The sequence below is a fragment of the Antechinus flavipes genome, chromosome 1, assembly GCF_016432865.1.
Source record: "Antechinus flavipes isolate AdamAnt ecotype Samford, QLD, Australia chromosome 1, AdamAnt_v2, whole genome shotgun sequence".
Lineage (NCBI taxonomy): Eukaryota > Metazoa > Chordata > Mammalia > Dasyuromorphia > Dasyuridae > Antechinus > Antechinus flavipes.
Genome location: NC_067398.1, coordinates 708,225,730 through 708,246,687, shown reverse-complemented (window position 1 = coordinate 708,246,687; position 20,958 = coordinate 708,225,730). Strand labels below are relative to the sequence as shown.

The 20,958-nt window shown below is 47.9% G+C and overlaps 1 protein-coding gene across 3 annotated transcripts in view; it reads right to left on the bottom strand.

Annotated features, from left to right (window-relative positions):
* Positions 1–135: 135 nt before the first annotated feature.
* Positions 136–20,958, bottom strand: part of USP30 (ubiquitin specific peptidase 30) — a 29,926-nt gene continuing 9,103 nt past the window's right edge. For 2 of the 3 annotated variants that reach the window (XM_051972988.1, XM_051972986.1), the window contains exons 2-13: positions 18,844–18,953; positions 15,322–15,504; positions 14,250–14,365; positions 10,723–10,821; positions 9,978–10,023; positions 8,138–8,232; positions 7,374–7,433; positions 6,650–6,736; positions 5,997–6,077; positions 5,686–5,905; positions 2,804–2,915; positions 136–2,381 (exon numbers count right to left, since the gene is read on the bottom strand). In XM_051972988.1, coding sequence (XP_051828948.1) covers positions 2,114–2,381; positions 2,804–2,915; positions 5,686–5,905; positions 5,997–6,077; positions 6,650–6,736; positions 7,374–7,433; positions 8,138–8,232; positions 9,978–10,023; positions 10,723–10,821; positions 14,250–14,365; positions 15,322–15,504; positions 18,844–18,943 — 1,467 coding nt within the window. In that variant the 5' untranslated portion in view covers positions 18,944–18,953 and the 3' untranslated portion in view covers positions 136–2,113. The remainder of the gene's footprint in view (positions 2,382–2,803; positions 2,916–5,685; positions 5,906–5,996; positions 6,078–6,649; positions 6,737–7,373; positions 7,434–8,137; positions 8,233–9,977; positions 10,024–10,722; positions 10,822–14,249; positions 14,366–15,321; positions 15,505–18,843; positions 18,954–20,958) is intronic. The other variant, XM_051972987.1, reaches the window with a different exon arrangement.

Genomic DNA, 20,958 nt, shown 5'->3' with positions numbered 1-20,958 from the left:
TAAGCCTCGGTTTTTTTTGGACAGAAAGTCAATTTTCCTTGGGTTCTCTGTCAAGGAGGGGCTATAACTGGCACTTCAGACAGGAAACAGCATTTGACACAAAGCACAGTAGTCACATAGAATGAAAGCTTTAAAGAGGATGAAATAGCACATGTTGATTTATTAAAGGACTGCCTTACATACTTTCATTTGTCTTTGCAATGAAACAGGAAGCTGCAAAACCACTGCCAGCTTACCTTTTCTAATAAAATGAATCTTTATTGCCATAATCCACACAGCAGGTACAAACAGATGTTCTCAGCAGATCCACAAAACCAGTGTTTTGTACTGTAAACTATTCATTTAATTTAAATCTTTGCCATAAGGAACTAAGTTAATTATTTACCCTAACCTCAAAATCAGCCCTCTGGCTTTGATGCGATAACTGCTAAGACATTAGAGAATTGTCAGCTTTTACAAAACACAGTTAAAGGTTTTTCTCTGCAAACGTCTTTCACCATTATCTACCGTGTCCTGAGCCTCCCTTCTGACCTGCAGAGAAATGCTCGTAAAAACCTCCACATTCTGGTCTCACTGAGGTCCTTTTCCAAAGGAATTTCAGCAGATGCCAACTTAAGAACACAGTTTAAATCTGTCTGGGCTCTTGCTTCCCTGGCCTGGGGCAAAGCAGATCCATTACATAGTTAAAACCACCTGAGGTGAAGGAATGAGCTGAGCAAACCCACAGCCAGACGGATCCCTCAGAGAAGTGCCCCAAATCAGGCCTGTGGGCCTCTGCTCTGGCACTCGGGAAAGCTTCGGTCTATGGAGCCAAGCCAGGGAAGAAGGCCTTGCTTGGAAGTTCTTGGACAACTGCACGGTCTTGGGCAGAAAGATTGGCAGAAGCAAGTTTGGGCTTTACCTTGGGAGGCCTTCTGGGTGGGATCTGGCCCAAGTCCTACCTCTGGAAAATTTGCAGTTTTAGTGCAGACGTAATTCTCGTTTTATTTATTTTTTAAAAACTTTCACTAAACATAGGCAGGCCTTGGGTAGCTAACAAGCTTTTCAGCCTTACAGTGCCTGGACTTAAGAACTCTGAAAAGAATAAGAACATGATTAAATTTAGTACGTATTTTCACTCTGTGCCTAATAAATATCTATTATAATAGTCTGATGAGTAAGATGTGCATAAGAACATGTGGGGAATGAGTTCACAACATAGATATATGGGTGAGGACACAGTGTTGGGGGGCAAAGACAGCTTTGGAGCAGGGTGAGACCAGCCTGAATTAGCCTCCCTGGTGACCCAGCTTCTAGCGTCCATACCGGGTCTGCCCCTGTCTCCCACCCACAGTGCCCTATACCAGGTCAGGGCCTAGGATGAGCCGACCAGAGCAGCACTCCCAGAAGGGACAGACACAAGGAAATCTCGTTACAAAGGACAAAGCAGGTAGCATGGGCCAGGTCCTCTTCCAATGTAGAACGACCTGACCTGTGGATGTACAAAAGCGGGGGCTGCACTGGTTCCTCCACTAAGGAAAAAAGGAGCTAAGCCTTTCAAAAGGTCTTTCTCGGCCTCACTGAGCGGCGTGGATTTTGGACGTGATTCCTTACAAAAGCGACTGGCTGGACCGTAATCACTTAAACAAGGGGAAGGCACTTCTTTTAAATTGCTGCCTTTAATAACTATGGAAATTCTCACTCACAGCTTCTACAGGCCTGCTTTTTAAATAGAGAAATCTGACCTGAAATTTTTTTTAGAATTAGGCAAAGTGAATCTCCTCTTACAACTCGCAATGCACACATCCAAAGTGGCTTCGGGCGTCTAGAACTCTGCGGGCCCCAGTGTCAGAGAGGGCTGAAGACATCTTGCAGACATCACGATGCTTTCTAACACCACGGCACTCCCGAGGGCCCGCCACTATCAGACTTGCTTCCAGTAGCTTGGTTTGGGCATGGATCAGGAGACGACAGCTCCCAGAGAGCTCTCCATCACCACCACACCGGAATGTTGAAGAACTGGAGTCAGGCTATTTTCATAATGTATACAGAGAAAAATTTAGGGTTTTTGTTTTTTGTTTTTGTTTTCTTTCTGAACAGTTCTGAGCACTTTTGCTAGGCCTGGCTCTCTGTTTCACTCTTCAGACTTGTATTCCTGGCTTTGGTGTTGCTGGGCTTTCGAAAGGACCCGCTCATAAAAGAGCAGATAAGCACTTGAAGACAAAACCTCCTGCAAACTCGCCTTTCGAACGGTGTCATCCGAGATCCATAACCACTGGCTGCTGGTAGACAGAGGGTTCTTAGCAGAAGGAGGGGAACGTCGATAAGTCACAAAGTGACCAGAATGCATGTCTCCATGATGGACCACAACAGCCATCAGCCTGAAGAGGTACACAGAAGAGCTGAAGGCCAAGCAAACAAGAGAGTCGTCAGCATTTAACTTTCAATAAACACATGAAGGGAAATCACTACAGCATTTTGAAGCAGAAGGGACATGGCACCATTTTCAGATGAAGGAATGGAATCCTAGAGTGGTGAGTTTTAAGTTGTCCAGGACACAAATGCAGGAAAGAGTCTGAAGATTGACAACGGGGCTGACCCTAGCTTGTCTGACACCAGTGAATACAATTTTTGCACCATGAAATCCATCTTAAATCTAAGGGAGAACTAAATTTCTCTTTGGATCCTCCTTAAAAATAATCAGGGTTAATAAGCATTTATTACATACCAGATGCTAGGGATGTAAAGACAAAAAATGAACAAGGTTGGGAAAATTCTCAGCAGCCTAGGATGCACACAACAAATGGGTCGAGCCGCCACTTACCTATAGTCAGGAACACCTGGGAGAGAGAAAGCGCCTGTGGTTGGCAGCAGTGTTGGTGAGGAGCAAGCCCCATTGACGAAAAGTGCTTTGGTCCTGCTGGGCTGAGCAGAAGCTGCAAGAGAAAGGGGTTTTGGGCAATTTGGGGCAGCAGTGCCCCAGGCAGCGCAACCACATGCAGCTCTGGTCATCAGCATCTAAACATTCCGCCAAGAGGAAGGGATCACTGTGACTATTTTGTGTAAATGGCCAGCACACCGGTAGGGATGCAGGAGCTGCAGTGGCAAATAAGGGGTGCTACCAATCACATCAAGGTTATCCTTAAGACCCTGAGAGCAAGTCCATTCTGGGGACATGACCTGGACCTGCCACCCTGCGGGTGCCTAGGAAGGGAAAGCTGGCCTCAGTGCTATGCTCAGGCTAGAGTAATTCTGAGTAAGATGAGGCCTGGGAAATCCACTCGGTCTGTACTCTGAATTACCCAATTAGGAAAAATTCTAGATCATTCCATATGTTGATGGTAGGGAATAGTAAATAGGAACTAATTTCTGGATGCCTTCTGAGAAGCTGGGCAAGAAAATAAGCCTTAGTAGGAAAAGAATTCCTGAAAGCAAGGAGACTGAAATACCTGCGTCAGAGGGGCAGAACCTCTCTAAGAAGGGCTACAGCTATAACCTGTAAAGGAGAAAGGGAGAACTCATGTAGGGTGTTAAGCTAGGGCTGAATTCCCAGATCTGAGTAGAAAATTATCTACCCAGGAGAAAATGAGGAAAGCCATAACCTTGAAAAGAGAATTTCCCAACTGGGACACCCAGTTCCCACGCTGAGGCAGGGAAGTACTTCACTTAGTTGTTTTTTGTTTTTAATTGATCTACAAGGATCTATGAGATAAACTGTAGAGAAGACAGAGAAAAGATATGTGAGGAGAAATTTCTTATGAGAAGTGTCTTGAAACTTAATTTAGGAAAAAGCATTATAAAAGAAATTATATAAAGAATAAGCCTAGAGAAAGGATATAAAAGGGATAGTTTGAGAGGAGATGAAGAAATTATTATCTTTGATGGCTAATGAGAAAGAATAAAGACTAATGTAAACTTAGGGAATAAGTTAACTCATTTTGAGGAGAAATAAGATTAGAATTACCTAGACATTTTACTCAAGATTAAACTAGAATGAAATTGTGTTTCCAAAAGAAGAAAAGTTCTCTGCTACTAGAGGTCTGGGCCAACTCTGGCTGGGATCCTTTGTAATGACAAAATGTTTTAAAGAATTGTCCATGACTGATTTAATTTATTAATAAATTATATATTTGGTAATCTGAATATTTAATCATAAGAGATTAATGTATTCAGCACATTTTGTTGTTCAGTCGGTTCCTCGTTCAGTCTTGTTTGACCCTTCATGCCCCAAATTGAGGTTTTCTTAGCAAAGACTGGAACAGTTTGTCATTTCCTTTTCCAGTTCATTTTTTTAGAGATGGAGAACTGAGGCAAACAGAGGTAAATGACTAGGCCAGGGTTACACAGCTAACAAATGTATGAGTTTGGATTTGAACTCATGAACGTGAGCCTTTCTGAGTCCCAAATGCAAAGTTCTATCCATTACAGTATCCTCTAGCTGCCCCATTCAATATATTTTGAGCTAAGAATAACTACTATTGGAAAAGGAATTTCTTCATTCAATAAATAATACTAAATGAACTACATAGGGATTTGAATCAAATATTTAATGAGAAAGGGACTGCAGGTTTAATTATTTATTCCAGAAGTTGGGATGATACAATCATTATATATATTAAATATGGGACCAAATATAGAAGAAGCTGAGAAGTTACTCATAACAGAATCAGATCCCAATAATTTTTGCTAAGTATATACAGAGGAGAATACAAATACAAGGTAGCCGAGGGAGGAAGACAGTAACAATTCAGGGCAGCAGGAAAAGTTTTATGTCTAAGGGGGTCCTTGAGCTGGATTTGAAAGAAGAGTAGTGATGGTAGGAGAGATGGAGCACCCAGGGTGGGGGGGGGCTAAGTTGTAAGTGCTTTCAAAGCTAATTAGAAGCCCTTCTGGGTGTACCAAAGGCAATATGAAGCCAGTGGAGTTGAGGAAGTATGAGAGTGACTAGTCAGACCTGTGCTTAAAGAAAATGGAGTAAATGAGGAAAGTCTTCAGGCAGGGAGCCTGTGGGAGGTCACAGCCATTTTGACACTGGCTGGATGAGTCAAGAGCTGGGCTCGGAGGGAAGAGCTGCTGTGGGAGTAGGAAACGGCAGGATCTGGCACCTGCTTAGATTCTTGGGGTGAGGGGGAGCTTTTAATAACAGAAGTAATGAGAACTCAGATCAACAAGGCTGGCCTGAGGGAATGAAAGTGTGACTGGGCCTCTAACAGCCGTGGTTTGGTTTGGTAAAGGGAAGGATCTGGGAGGAAAAGATAAGAATTCCATTTTGGTCATGGTGAGGCTGAGACATCTCTGGGATATCTGGTTTAAACATCCAGCAAGGCAAACTACTGAAAGGAGCCTCAATTACACACATGAGCATCATCTATACCTGATAGTTCAATTATTATCAAATTAAATTATTCACTTAAAAGCCCAGTGCCCCAAGCACTCCTGGTGCCAGGAGGTGGGAGCTTCCACAGTAGGAGTTTCCTGGTCTGATGAAGTCATAGGATCACCAGTATTAACCAAATTCCCCCCTTTTGTACCATTCTCCAGCAATTAGTGGCCAAATCACCTAACTAGGTAGAACCAAAGGAGAGCTGGGAACTCAGGAGGTCAGAAATCCTGCTGGATTGGTCACCCCGCACCCTCTACTTTCCCGGCAATCTCTGGACAATGTGACCCCATGCATCCGTAGCCCACTGCTCTCTGGTCAGGTACCTGACTTGGGGGCTGCCATCCCATCCCTCACTTCCAAGACCGTCGCAGCATTCTCTTTCAGTCTGGGATTGTGCTGGTGTGGTTTGCAGCCGGGGAGGTGATATTTATAGATGTCCATGATCAGGAATTCATTAAACTGTACATGTTCGTGACGTTTCAAAGGCGTGCCCTGGCTGGACCAGCTCAGTCTTTGCAGATGGATGCACAGACACTGAGGAAGCTGCCGGTACAAACAGGACAGAAAGAGGACACCCCTTGAGCCTCTCCTGTACCACAGGAACATTCCTTCCCGCTCCCGTGCATCCTCTTACCTTCCCGAGCTTTAACTGTTTGACAAAGGTGGTTCTCTGGTGTTCGACCACTTCCCCATTCAGGGTCCCTTCCGCCTCAATCTGAAACAAAAGATGACATTCCATTGGCATCTCCACAAAATGAAGGGGCGGAAGAAGAGTTGGCTCAGTGCCCCTAGACTTTGCAGTAAGTCGCCCAAACTCTGAGAGTTATCTTCCTCTTTTTTAAAATTAAAGAATATTAAATTTGCCCCATCTATCTCATAGGATTGTTGAGACATGAAAATAGATGTAAATGTTTTATACACTGTGAACTGCTGCACATAAGAAAGGGCATCTTAATTTTCTCTAATATCAAACACTGCAAATGAGGTCAAGGTTATGTTTCCTCAAGTGTGCTGCTGACACTGAAGGGATCAAGTTAACTTGGGAAGTGGAGGTAAGCCCTCTGACTTCCACCTATTCTAACTGACTGTCCCATCACTTTTTGGTTTTTTCCACTAACTTCATCACCAGCTAATCAATAAGCAATCACCAGGGTAGAGGGAAAGGCAAGATAAAAAATCAATTCTAACCTGTCTGGCCAACTATCATTGTCTCTGGTTAATGAGTGAAAACAGAGGTAGCCAAAAAGAGCTGATGGGAGAGGGACTCCATAAGGTAGGGAGAGATACCTTGGTACAATTGTCACACACAACATCCCTGACTGATTCTGAGGAGATGAAATGATGAAGGCAGTGGTCCAGAGTCAAAGGGCGACCCTAGAGCAGGAAAAAAGAAATTCACTTTTATCATACAAAGTCATCCATTTATAAATGGGCTTAGTAGATGGAACTCGTAATCCCATAGCTCTGTCTTCTATAGAGGCAGAAAACAGGCCTCTGGTGAATGCAAAGGAAGTTTCCTCACATCTGTGGCGCTCCCCCTCCTGCTGCGGATACTCTAGCCAGCCACAGACACGATCAGAGTAAAAAGGGACTGGGACCGAGCAAGTCAGAAGTTTCTCATCTCTGCTGGATGTGCTGACGTGTTGGAAAACAGCAGCCAGGCAAAGCAAACTCTAGATTTCTACAGGGCCAGGGGACAGTTCAGGGGACCAATGGGGTATAAATCTCAGGTGGGGGAGGAAGGAGAGGTAACCATCTGTCTTGAAGGACAGGCTTAGGTCAGAATTCTTAAGAGGAGACAGCTAGGTGACACAGTGGGTAGAACACCAGCCCTGGAGTCAGGAGGCCCCGAATTAAAATTCAGCCTCAGACACTTAATAGTTCCTAGTTATGTGACCCCAAGCAAGTCACGTAACCACAACTGCCTTGCCAAAAATAAAAATAATGATCCTTCAGAGGTCCTCCCTTCCAAGTGTTTCTACAAATCAGAAAAAGCAAGCTCAGTACCTACCCACGTGGCAGCGGGGATACTTAAAGAAAGACTGTCAAAGGTATCGTATCTCACAGGGCTCTGAAAAGAAAAAGGCAGAGATTACACAGAGCAGACGTTCAAGCGAAGGCCTTCCACAACACCCACCGGGAAGCTGTACTAGAGCCTGAGGACAAGGGGACGGGCGCCCTATCCTGGAGAAGCCTCCAAGGCTGCATGAGCGCCCACAGGGGCACGGGCCAGGCCAAGGGCCCCTGAAATGACTTCCTGCCCTGAGAGTTTGGGTCTGTCCAAGCCGAGGAGACAGCGTGGTACCTGGGGAGCCATGGAGCTGCAGCCAATAGGCTCAGGCGTTCCCAAGCTGTGCAACCTTGGGCAGAGGGTGGGGGCTTGGAACACGGGGCTGGGCCGGATCACCTCTCGGGACTCTAGTCCCCAGCCTACAATCCTGGTCTACTTATATTTGACCCAGGGCTATTTTTAAAGAACTCTACCACCCACCCAGCAGAATCTGCCCATTCACATGTGTACAGACCCAGCCTAGACTCAAAATCCCGTCAGTTCTTAATGCTGTCTCTGTTAATGTAACAGCAAGTGCACCAAGAGCTAATTCACCAAGGTGCCAGGACTGGCCACAATGGGAGCATGAGAGCGACACCACATCTCAGCAGGCTCAGGACGAGAGGAAAGCTGCCTGGCCGAGCCCGCGAACCTCCTCAGTACGGGGCCCGTCCCTCTCTTCCTCCCAAGAAAATGCCCAGACCTCGAGTACACATTTTCTTTACCTGGTGCTCACAGTGCTTGCAAACCATGTTACTAGTAAGTCTCCCATGGAAAGGATGCTGAGATTTCCAGGTGCTGGACATGGGGTGAAGCGCTCCTAGAACAGAAAACATCTTTTTATCCCGTAATCTTCCTCCTCAGAAAACCCCTGCCCCTTCACTCCATGAGGAGGAATCTGTAATGGATATCTATTTTCCCATTAATTTCCACAACACTACTGGTATGACATTCTTAGGTTTCCCCCCCTCCTCCCAAGACAAATCTTATTTTAAAATAAAACCTAGCTTTTTAAATACAAGAGAAAAATAATTTTAGTACCATAAAATCAGAAAAAAAAACTTTTAAAAATACTTGTTTAAAAACACCTACAAATCAATTAGCCAACAGCATTTACTAAACACCTAATGTGCATCAAGAGTTTATGGAAACAAAATAATGGTGCCTCAAAGTCTGAGGAGATATTCCTCTGGCTAAGGAGGGCAAAGGCTCCCTTCATACTGGGTTCTTCCAAAGAAATGATCTTGTACAGACTGTAGAACTGAGAGTCTTTGGGGCCTGGTTTTTTCCCCCTGGCATAAGGACCGTCCCAGCGGCAAAGCTTCCTCTCCCAATGCACACTGGTACATTATTCTGCAACTTCCAAGATTATGAAAGGTCAAAAATGGGACTTAAATTCAGGATTTCTTCACATTAAAGGCAGTTTTCTAACACCCAATTGCAGCTTTTCATGATTAGTAGCTGTTAACATTTTCTTAATCATCTGTTTGGTACTTCAGAGGAAAAGTGATTTATCTTACTGAAAAGAGATGTCTGTGGTCCTTATATTGTTTGTTACAGAAACGAGTCTGATAAATAATACATGATCTCACCTGTATTATAAAGAGCTAATTAATGGTTTTTCTTTATTATAAATTCCTTTTGGTCGAAGATACCAACTTTCTAAAGATTTTTATTCTAAAATCCCAGTTGTCCGAAGACTCACTTAGAACTCCTGGACCTCACTCTGTTGCTGGATTAAATTCAAACTAGGAATTAAATTCCTAAAGTAAATAGTCCCTGACTCCAAAGAATTCTCCTTCTATGATCAGTGAGAAAGAGAACTTCAGAATCTAAAAGACCAGCTTTTTACACTTTCTGTCCCCAAACATGCCTATGACAAAATGAAGGAGGAGCATTCATTATTAGGAGACTAACTTCTGAAGAAGAGGAGTTATCCATTTCAGAAGAATTGGGTTCTTCATTTGGGGAAAGGGGCAAGGAACTACTACAGCTATAGAAAACAAGAGAATTTTTATCTGACTTGAAAAATAAAGTTTCCAGTCAGTATAAATTTTACTAAGAGTTATTAATAAAGTCTATCTGTGATCAGAGACCTTATAGCTGGAAGGGTCCCCAGATGTACCAGAACTCACAGCATCACTTATAAATAAGGAAATTTGGGCCTAGAGATTAGGAGATTTGTCCAAGCTTATTAGTAGGGATGAAATGATCTCACTTCAAGCACCTGAAATATCTGGCATCAGAGTTGGCTGACATCAAAAGGTATTTGCTGGGACTGACTTAAGTCAACCATTCATCCTTCAAGGAAAACACAAAGCCACGTTTGAAGCATAAATAGCTTTACTACAGGTAAAGTGGGCAGGGGACGAGGGTGGGCTGGCTTCCAAGATGCCTCCAAGCTCTGAAAGTATTCTGTTTGAGACATAATGGCCAAGGTCTTTTAAAGTCTCCTGGGGAGGAAGCCCAGCTGAACTGCATGGCCCAGGGAGACCGGCCAACAAGGTGATGACCTATCTAGAAAACAGAAGTGTCACATGACAGATACCAAGAGAAAATGTCTACCTCGTATTCTGCAGCTTATTTGCTGGGGGGTCATTTCTTGTTGCAGCTAGAGAGAAAAAGAGAAAAGAGACAAAATGTTTACACTGTACTCCCAAAATGCAATTCTATCCACTGCCACCCCCCACCCCACACTTGAACAGATTTCCACACTGACCTCAACATAAACTGACATCAAAAAACCCAGAAATCCTCGCCTTTTAAAACTTAGACTTGCCCTCACTGTATTCATTTCCTCATTCGTTCATCCAACAAATGAAAGAATACTGACCCCCTCTCAACCTCCCCTCTGCAGCCCCTCTCACGGATAAGCGGATTCCCCGGCCTCCCAGGACCACCCGCTCCACTCGGTGCTGGCCGGCGATCTCATCCCGGCGAGCTCTGCCCTCTGCCCAGCACGAGCTTTGATTAGTGCCGGGTTTTCATCTTCCACAGCACTCACAGGAGCCCAGATTTAGAGTCAGAAGGACAGGACGGACCGGGACCACCCAAGTCAGCTCTCATTCAATAAATGAAGAAACTGGGGCTTAGTGAGACCCATGACTTTGGAAGAGCTCGGGACCCCGGCTCCCAATACTCTTTCTACTGCCGGTGAACAAGAATTTATTTTAAAAGAGTTTTAAGATCCCCCCAGCTCTGGCTGGACGCTAACCTCAGGATTAAAGCTGGGCTTCTCTAACTGTGCTTCGTACATTTATACCCATGTATTTACTACATACAAATATAGGGAAACAGCCTTTGGCTTTACCTCCAAAGAATGCATGTCGAACAGATGTGCTACCCGAGGGTGGCGATCTCTCTCGTCCTCTAGAGAAGACGTGATGACGTGGAATAATTCATGTGCGTCCTACCAAGAGGGACAGGTCACTCAGGGGGGGATAGAACATCAACCCCCCGCCCCACCTCCAGATGACTGCGTAAAACCGAGAGCAGCAGGCCGAGGACGGGCTTCCCTCCAGCCAACCAAGGCCCAGAGCCAGGCCCGGCAGGACCCCCCCACAGCAGCAGTCTCCAGGTTTTGGAGCTGGGGCACCTTTATCAGGGTACCCCCACTAGGTGTCTGGCTGGCTATTTACACATTGAAGACATCAATACTATCAGTAATTATGTGCATCATGAAACTGAGATACAAAATATAAATTCAAAAGGAAAACAAAACTAAAACAGTTGGAGCTAACAGGGGGTCACTGAGCTTCCTGACTATGGCAGGGGCGTGATCAGCCCAGAGCTTTAAGAAGGTGCTCAGCCACCCAAGACGGGAAGGGCCCAGAAGGAGCCCAGGGAGACCATGGAGGGAAGGGATGTGGAGGGTCTGAGCTCCTGAAAAAGGGGACAGACTCCAGAGATGTGGCGGGAGCAGAAATCACAATGCTGACCCCTGGTTAGGCCGGTGGAGGGACAGAGCGGTGGTACCCCAGCCCTGGAAGGGGAGGGGCTTGGGGAGAAAAGGACAGAAGGAGAACAGGGATGCAGAGACCGGCCCTCACATCTCTGATCATGGGACAACCGCCACAGAGGAAGGAGCCCTGCTCACCGGACAGCATTAGGTGGAGGTCAGAAGGGCCCTGACGTAGCAGCGGCTAGGCTGCCTGACCTCTGCAATCTGGTGTGGGGGGCTTTGCTGACAAGTCCCCCAGGTGCTGGGGACACAGAAAAAGCCAAGTGGTCCCTGCAGTCAAGAAGCCTGGGGTCTAGCTGGAAAGGCAGGGCCAAACTGGATACAGCAGGCACTTAATACATGCTTGTTGGGTTAGACTGGTTTGTGGAGGGTTAGGGAGTTCAGAACTGTCCTCTCTTGGGTTCTCTCGCGTTTGCTGAGGACTCAGATCCTTTACTGACAATCTCCCCGGGACCTGCTCTCAGACGACACTGGGAATAGTGCTTTTAGTTCTCGGATTAAAAATATTTTACCATTTTACACATGGAAAACATTTAACATGTAACTGCTTCGTTTAATGAAGGTCTTTTAAACAATTATAGATGACCCCACAGAATCATTTCCTACACCAGGACACTACAGCCAGCTGCTCCCCATTACAAATAAGTACAGAGTATTTAAAAATAAGGGAAGGAAAAGAGTTCTAGGCTCCTTCTTGCCAGGCTTTTACAAGCAGCATCAATGATGCCGAGGGGAGGATGGGGCTCAGAAGCCCCCACAGCTTCCCAGCACCTGGAGCAGGGCGGGGTGCCTGGCTACCACCAGAGCCCCACCGGCCCTCCCTGCCTCCCTCTCCCCTCCTCTCATTGGGGTTATGGCAGGTGACAGTAGGACGCTCACAACCCCAATGCTGACGGGCACTGGCCGAGGACATTTTCTCCATCTGGAGTTCCCTAAAGCAATACAATCACCCAGGCGTTTGCCTCTGCCTTTTCCTTATACACACGTCAACTCAAAGCCATGGAACTCTCAACTCCCTCGATCCAGGCTTCATCTCCCTCTCGAGTTCTGGTCCTACATCGCCAACTGCTGCCCAGTGTCTATACCTGCCCATCAGCAGGCATCTCATCCCAAGCTCATCCCTGTCCCAAACAGGCTTGTAACCTCCCCCCACCGTGCCATGCCCCCAACTCCTACCTTCCCCCTCCCTATATCCAATCAGTGGCTAAGTCTCTTCAGTTCTTTCTTCACAGTTTATTGTGTCCCCCTTCTCCTTCTTTCCGCTCGCGGTCACCACATTTGCTCTGGCCTTCATCACTTCCCATCTGGACACAGCTGACAAACCAGCCACAGTCCTGCTGCTCCTCCCACATGAAGTCCCACCTCTCATCCCCTCGCCTTTGCGCAGGCTGTGGCCCCTTGGCTGGAACGCACACCATCCCCACCTGTCCCTCTCTAGCTTCCTCGCTCTAGTGCTTTTCCTGCTCAGAATCTAGCATCCCCCTCGAATTACTTTGTATTATTTTCTTACAGACACAAATTCTGCGTCCACCTCTACATAGACATGTTTCCCTGACGGTAAGCTTCTTCAAGACAAGACTTTCTTCTTTGCCTCCATATCCTCGGTGCTTTGCCTGGCACCCGGGAAATCCTGGTCAAATGCTGGGTGACAGACCACCTGGTCTCTCCCCTCTCCAATCCCTTCCTCCAGAAAGCTGCCCAATTGACCCTCTCCTGCATGTATCATCAGACCGAGTATTTTTGTTTTAAATATGATAAACAATGTTAACTGTTTTCCTAATGCCAAACCATTCTTACGTGATTGAGTTTGGCCACAGTGAATAACTTTTTGGAATGGACTAATGCAAGGTTTTTTCATTATTTATTGCTATATTCTTTTTATTTCATCTCTTTCTGAATTCATCTTGTCTATTTTCTTAAAACTCTTTTTTAATTAGGTTAACTAACAGTTTATAGATATTGTTTGTTAGTCTTTTGTTGTCCAACTTATCTATTTCTCTTTTAACTTTCAAAATTTCCTCTTCTGGGTTTATTTGTTGATTTTCTCATTTTTAGTTCATCAATTCTTTCCTTCTCTTTTCTGTTAATGGTCCCTTCTCAAGGACCTAACTTTTCCCACAAGGCTTTTTGAAGACTTTATTAAAACACAGGTCTGACTTATCCCTGACCTATTCAGGAGGCTTCCCAATGAATTCCAGGATAAAATGCATGCTGGACCCCGTGCCACACAATCCGGCTCCAATTCACCTCTCCAGACTTCCCACTCTTCCCTAGCCAGACTAGCCAGTGGGCTGCTCCCTGTTCATATGATAGCATCATGCTTACCTTCCTGCTTTGGTAACGGCTCTCTCCCAGACCAGCAACTGCTGTTTTCCTCACTTCTACCCCCTGGCCTCCCTAGCTCCATTATAGCCTCATTTCAAAAGCCTTCTCCTACAGAAGGTCCTTCCTGACCCCTCCGGTTTTAGGATGGACACAGACACAGACACAGACACAACTTCTAGTAGAACATATGATGCTTGACAGCAGTGTCTTTTTGTCTAACCCAAGCCCTGGCATGTAGAGTAGGGTTTGGTTTTTTTGCTGAGGCAGTTGGGGTTAAGTGACTTGCCCAGGGTCACACAGCCAGGAAGAATTAAGTGTCTGAGGCCAGATTTGAACTCAGGCCCTCCTGACTTCAGGGCTGGTGCTCCATCCACTGCGCCACCTAGCTGCCCCAGAATAGGTTTTTAAATAAAAGGTTATGAAATTGGAGGGAAAGCTTCTGCCTCTGCCAAGAGCCAGAGCTGCCCGTGGGCAAGGCCCAGGCTGACCTTCCAGCTGCTCCTCAGCGTGCAGCAGTCATGCTTTGGGGCAGGGCTGTGCCCACTTCTCACCTGCTCCTCGAAGGAGGAGATCTGCCACCTGTACATCCGCAGCACCTCCAGCAGGCAGCCAGCGTCCAGGACGTCCTCCTCCTCCTCTCCACTGGCCACTTCTTGGCAAGACAAAGCTGGTGAGACAGAAATGATGTACAGGTCACGGGTCCACGGGATCCCGACGGATCAGAAATCAAAGCGCTTGCTGGGAGGAGCGCCAGAGCCGGCCTGCAAACCTGAGAGTGCCAGAGAAGCCATCATCGTGGCTCCCCCGCCTGACCCGTAACTCCCTGAGCCTCTCCCGTTGGTCACTGCCAGCAGGAGAAGCCTCTGACAGGGAGGGATGGCTGTCCCCGATGGTTTACTCCTTAACCACAGGTGGAATCAGGCCTGACAAACAGACAGGAAAGGCTGTGGCTTAAATTCATGAGGCTAACAGGCTTGGAAGAACGCACAAGAAGGCCACAGGCTGTGCCTGAATTTGGTATTTAAGCTGCAAGATGCTGAGTAAGGCCATGGGAATGGTGAAAGACTTGGTAAGGCAGCTAGCATGTCAGAGACTTCCACAACTAGTTTTCCCAAAAACCTGGCGTTCTCTAGGGATTCCTCAATCCCATCTTTCCATGATTCCTTCCTCAATGTCTACTTTTCCTCTGGATAAAAATGTCAGGAGGCAGAGGTCGTAGCATTAACAAGATTTGCTGAGGACCCTGGAGCTCCACCCTGGCAGAGAGGGGTTGGCAGGGTTTTAAGCCCTAATCCTGCAAGAGAGGGAGAAATACCAACACACTCCCAAGGACAGAAACCTCTGCTCAGTGACTCCCTTTATTCACATTATAACTTTTATCTGGAGGGGTGAGTGTGGAATAACCATCAGAGGATCAGCTCACAGTGAAATCAGGATGATTCTCAAGTCAGAAATCTCTTGTGGAAGAGAACAATTTGACTCATTGGAGGCGAATTAGGTGCCCAACATGGGCAAAGCACATTCCCCAAAGACTTTACAGCTTCCACAAGCGGTTCTGAAAAAAGAAGTGACCTCAAAGTGGAAGAAATGCCTGCCCCCTTTATTTCTCCCACAACTCCCTACCTTTCAGTAGGCGCAGCAGGGTTAAGGACAAGTACTGGGGCTTAGTGGTCTCTCTCTGATCCGCAGGATATTGGGCAGTGAACTCCTCCAACCACTTGATGAACGTGGGACAGGCAGAAAGGCCTTGCAGCAAGGAGTTCATGAAACAGGTGTTTCCTAAGTTGAGAAGACCAGGAACAAGCCCTAGGGAAAAGGGACAGAGCAGTGGGTCAGCCATGATCATCACTTGGTCTTTATTCACTTGGAGAGAACCTAGATCACAAAAGGAGGGAAACAGAGTTTCACTGGATGGTCTCCAGACCTTCCTCATGTTTGTCTAGAAAAAATGTTACAGGAAAACAGCCAAAGGAACTCTGAAAAAGGAATTCAGAGGCAGTACTGCTTAGAATGATGAACTTGGGACCTGGGCTAGAAGGCCAGAATCGAGATGAAATGCTTACGGATAAAAAATGGTCTGTTGCTTACATTTTAGAAGCCAAATGACGAGGTTATTTAAACCAATAAAACTGAGAATGGAGAATTTCCCCTATCAAGAAGATTTTAAAATAAAATTATTATGAACTTTAACAACAACAATCAGTACACAATGAACAAAAAGGAGGACCATATAGAAAATTGTTCATTTTTGTTTATATGGGTTTTTTTTAAGTTTATGTTAAATTTAACACTAATTAAAACACTTCCCCATTTGCATCCCATTTTGAACTTCCCTTCTATGTATTTCTGAATAGTTCACTAATATATTTCTTTTTCCCCCCATTAACACTTCTTCTGTAACCCTCTCTCTAAGCTCTCCCATATAACTAACAGCACCGGTCAAACAAACCAAGTCACCATCACAGTGGCTTCAGTGGCTTCAAGTCCATTCCCCTCCTTTCTGCTAAAAGGGGGAAATCTACCTCGTGGCCATTCTTCTTAAGTCTTGGTGAGTCCCTGAATGGATCACAGTTGTATTTATTTTCCTTTACACACATTATTGTAGTTAATAGACAGCCACAGTTTCTCCTGCCACCTCCATAAGCCTGACAGGTATGAGGTGACCCTCAGACCGCTGTGAAGTTTCAGACAAACTTTAAAAATTCTAAAAAAAAAAAAGAGAAAATACCCTAGCCTGTTGGGAGGAGGGGAAAATAGGATATTTAGGAAGGTTGGCTTCTCCCTCTCCCCATTTTATATAGCTTTGGATGCTGCTCAACAGTCCCATTCCTGCATGTATTTTGGAAAATAAAAAGGTATTATTATAAATTTAAAAAAACTTAAAAACGTTATTTTCTTTGATTTCACTCTCTCTCACCTTCCCACATCTAAATAATTATCAGGTTACTATTCCTAACTTCTAGCCGGCTAAGTAACCAGATTACCCTGCCCCTATTCCTACTTTCTAGGCTATTTCCAGAAGTCAGGATTTCTTAGCTATATTCTGTTAATTATTTTTATTGTGTATTATTCTGAAATGGCTTCCATCTCTGAATTCATTTATAATTTCTCTGAACACCATCTGTTTTTGTAATAGCGCCAGGTTAATAACTAAGTAATGTATATTCTTTAGCACTTCCATTCAGAAGATGTCTTATGTCTTTCAAATACAAATTCAACAAAAATTCAGCTCTGTATTTCCTTTTCATTTAACTTTGTTCAATTGGCTCAGTCCTGAGAGAGGATATTGAAAGAATCTTATAGTGACTGTATTATCATTTTGCAACTCAGTTAACTTTTCCTTTATTAACGGATGCCATGCTGTTTGGGGATTTAATACTGCTACTGTTTTGTTGATAGCTTTAAGTGTAACATACTTTTTGCTTCTCTTATTTTCATTTTGTCTAATGTTCACGTCCCACTTCACATGCTGCTGTAATCTTTTTTTTTTTCCCTGAGGCAATTGGGGCTAAATGACTTGCCCAGGGTCACACAGCTGGGAAGTGTTAAGTGTCTGAGATTGGATCTGAACTCGGGTCCTTCTGCCTTCAGGGCTGGTGCTCTATCCACGGTGCTCCCTAGGTGCTCCCTAGCTGCCCCCTGCGGATGTGATCTTCAATCACGTCACTTAATCTCTGTAGACCTCAGTTTCCTTGTTTCTAAAATGAGGGGACAGGACTAGATTTTCTCTGAAGTTCCATCCCAGATCTAGGATTCTGTGAATACACACTATGCTACAGCCTTACACTAACAAATGAAACGCCTGCTAGGTTTTTTAATCACCTGATATAAAAGTAAATTTTGTCCTAGGTGCCTTATTTTCTTTCTGGATGTTCTTTTTTTCTTTTTAGCTGCGTTTTTCACAATGCACTAAATTAACAGATTTTGTATCTCCCCCTTCTTCTTAGTTTCTAAATTTCCCTTTTTCTTACAACGTTAATCTATGTCAATTACAACAAAATAAAGTAAAGTACGGTTTTGACAGTTATTACAGCTCAGTGACTTCCCTTTTCTGGAAGCATTTATACAGGGGCAGCTCGGTGGGTCAGTCCCTTCCCTCGCACCCCGTTCTGGCCAAAGAGAGACCCCACGGACCCAGGCCATGTCCTCGTGTCTGCTCCGGGCCGGACACTGAGAGCCAGGGAGGGGCCTGAGGAGGAAGTGTCCCAAGGGGACCAGGCCGGAAAGGCCGTCACTCGCCTCCCTGGTCCCCAGAGATTGGACCTGCGGCCTGCTTCCTCTGTGACAGAAGGAAGGGGATCGGGCCAGACCACGGTCACTGACCGGGAGCCAGACGGGCCGGAGAGCTCTACTCCGATGCTCTCATTTTACAGATGAGGAGGCCTTGGCCCGGGGCCGTTAAGTGCCCGACTGGGGACAGACCTGGGGCCTCAAGGAGCTTCAGCAAAGAGCAGAAAGTGAGGAAAAACAGAAGCCCGGCCTCCTCTCGGGGAAACCATGGGTCCAAACCCTCACCAGGCGGCTGACCCCTGGAGAAAGGTGCTCTGGGGAGGGCCCAGACCTCCCAGATGGAGAAGGCCCGAGGGATGGTGGGAGACAGTGTGCCAGGCAGAGATGCCCATGGCTGGCACAATGCCCATGAAGAGCACGATGCCCACGGCCGGCACGGTGCCCATGAACAGCATGGGGAAGGGCCTCTGAGGCAGCACCACTCCCGGCGCCGGGTCTTGGGGCTGGTCCAGGTCTGAGGCAGGACTGGCACCCTGGGGGCAGTGCCCTGGGGCTCCTTCTGTGTCCGCTCTGCAGCCACGCTCCCCGGGCAGCGTGGGCGGGCACTGTAGGAGGGCACCGTAGCTGGTTCCAAGCTTGGGAACTTGTGTGAGTTGTAGAATTTTTAGAGAGAACAGGGAAAGCCAGGCCCCGAGCCCTCCCCTGCCCCTCAGCGACGAAGGACACGAACGATGAACTGCCAGAGCCTGAGAGCCCGCTTCCAAGGCGCGTGATGAGGCGCATTGACTTTGTTACAGGAGGGTGAACAATGTGGAGAAAATCACCAGGAACCGACTGCTTGTCAAGCCCCGCGGCCCCCGCCCCACAAGGCGAGCGTGCCCGCGGTCTGCTTGCGGCCCCCGCGCTGCCCCTTACCTTTCCTGCGCTTCTTCCTCTCCGTGATGGGGCCCCACAGCACATAGATGCCCGCCGCCAGGGCCGCGGCGACCCCCCCGAGCACTCCCCAGTTCTTCATCACCTTACACCTAAGAGAGGAGACAAGGGGCCACCGTCAGCGCCAGCCGGGCCCGGCCAGGCTCCTTCCGGCCTCAGAGCTCCTGCTGTGCGGCGCCCGCGCACCTGGGCAGCCCTCTGAGAGCTCCTGGCCCTCCCATCCCCAAGCGGAGGAAACTGAGGCAAACAGAGGCAGCGCCGCGCCCAGGCCCTCCCAGCGAGCCGGGGTCGGGGCGAGCTCCAGGCCCTGGGGGCCATCGGCCGCTGCCAGAGGCAGAACCGGGGCCCCTCGGTTCCAGATGAAAACCCCGGCCCAGAAAGCTTCCCTCACGTGCCTGAGCCCACAAAGGTGACAAGGCAGAGCCAGGACTCGAACCCGGGTCCTGTGCCTCCAAATCTGTGCCCTTTCTACTGTTTACCACAACCTCCACCAGGTGTCAGCACAGCCCGCTCAGAGGGAGGGGGCCCCAGGCCTCCAAAGCTCTCCTTTGGCAGAGGAGCCATTTCAGAAGGTTCTCCAAATATTGACCGAGAACTCTTTGGTGTTTGGGGTCAGGGTGTAAAAACTGAACGGCACCGTCCGAGGCGGGGTGGGGGAGACAAAAAGGGGGAAGGGGAGAGAAAGAGGGAGAAGAGAGAAAGGGGGAGGGGGGAAGGGGAGAAAGAGAAAGAGGGGAAAGGGGAAAAAAAGAGGAAGAGAGGAAGGGAGAGGGGGGAAGGGCAGAAAAAGGGGGAAGAGGAGAAAAAGGGGGAGAGAGAACCTTCAGGCAGTGAAGCCACTTTTAAAAGAACCCAATAGAAGGCTCTGTTTAATTAGTATGTAAACAAAAGTACCTAGAACACCAAGCCCTGAGCCCCAAATTGGGAGCAGGGGCAGGACAGGGAACATGAGCGCCCGGATCAGCTGCTCAGAGGCCCACCCTATGTGATGGCACCGAGTGCCCCGTCCCTGAGCCCCCCACGTGCTTCTATCACTGGCTCTCCCAACCCCAGCTCTGCTAAGCTCTGCCTGTTCCCACGTTCTAGGCTGCTGCCCCCCAGGGCGAACCCCCAGACTCTCTCACCCCTTCAGGTGGATGTTGGGAGGGGTTCCTGCGTTCTGAAGAGGATGTGAAAGAAACAGAGCTGGCCTGGGCGGGCCGGGAACATGGGCCTGGCCCGAGGGGAGGGTCAGCATTTCTTTCCCGGAGACCCTATTCTCCAGACCCCGTGACTCCTCAACAAAGTGGGGAGCGCCTCCAGACCAGCCCGGGAAGTCAGACCTCTGAAACCAGCCTGGTCACCGACCGCCAAGACTGACCAGGAAGGAAGCAGCAGTCGTCCCCCTGGGGTGACCTCGGCCAGCGGCCCCGGGTCAAAGGACAAAGTGCATGGGGCTCTCACAGGGAGGCCTCGGGTGAGCGTGGCTGGGGCCGCCCCACAAAGCCTGACCAAGGTCCGAGCTCAGGCCCCCTATCTGGGGGGTCTCTTGCAGCCTCGGTTTCCTTAAATGCCAAATGAAGCCCCTTGTGGCCTCCCGAGGGCAGAGCTGGGCTGGGTCTCCTCCGGGCAGTCCTGCGGGACAGGAGACTTCGCCGGGCAGTGCCCCCAGCCCCACCAGGCCCCGGCTCCGGGTTCAGACAGAAGGGGCTCTGATCCAGGCCCATCGAGGGCCTCCTCCCTCCCGGGATAAGCCCCCTCCACCCCTGGCGACTGGGGCCGGACGGTGCCAATCCTGGTCCTGCTGACCCCCCACACGCTGGGTCCTACCAGGAGCCACATCCCAGGGAGTCTGAGGGGGAGGAGGCCGGAGCTCAGCCCGGCAGCCTCTCTCTGGGGAAGAGAAGCGGGGACCCAAGAGCCTCAGCTCTGATTCATTCTGGAGAATGCCTTGGGCAGCGCGAGCATTTATGAAGCGCTCAGGGTATGCACTTGGGCCACAAGCTGGGGCCTGTCCTTAAGAGGATTCCTTTCCAGAGGAAGGCAATGGGGGAGGGGAGTGACCCACCCCGGGCCGGAGCTCCGCCCCTGGCTTCTCGGAGCCCAGCTGAGCGCAGG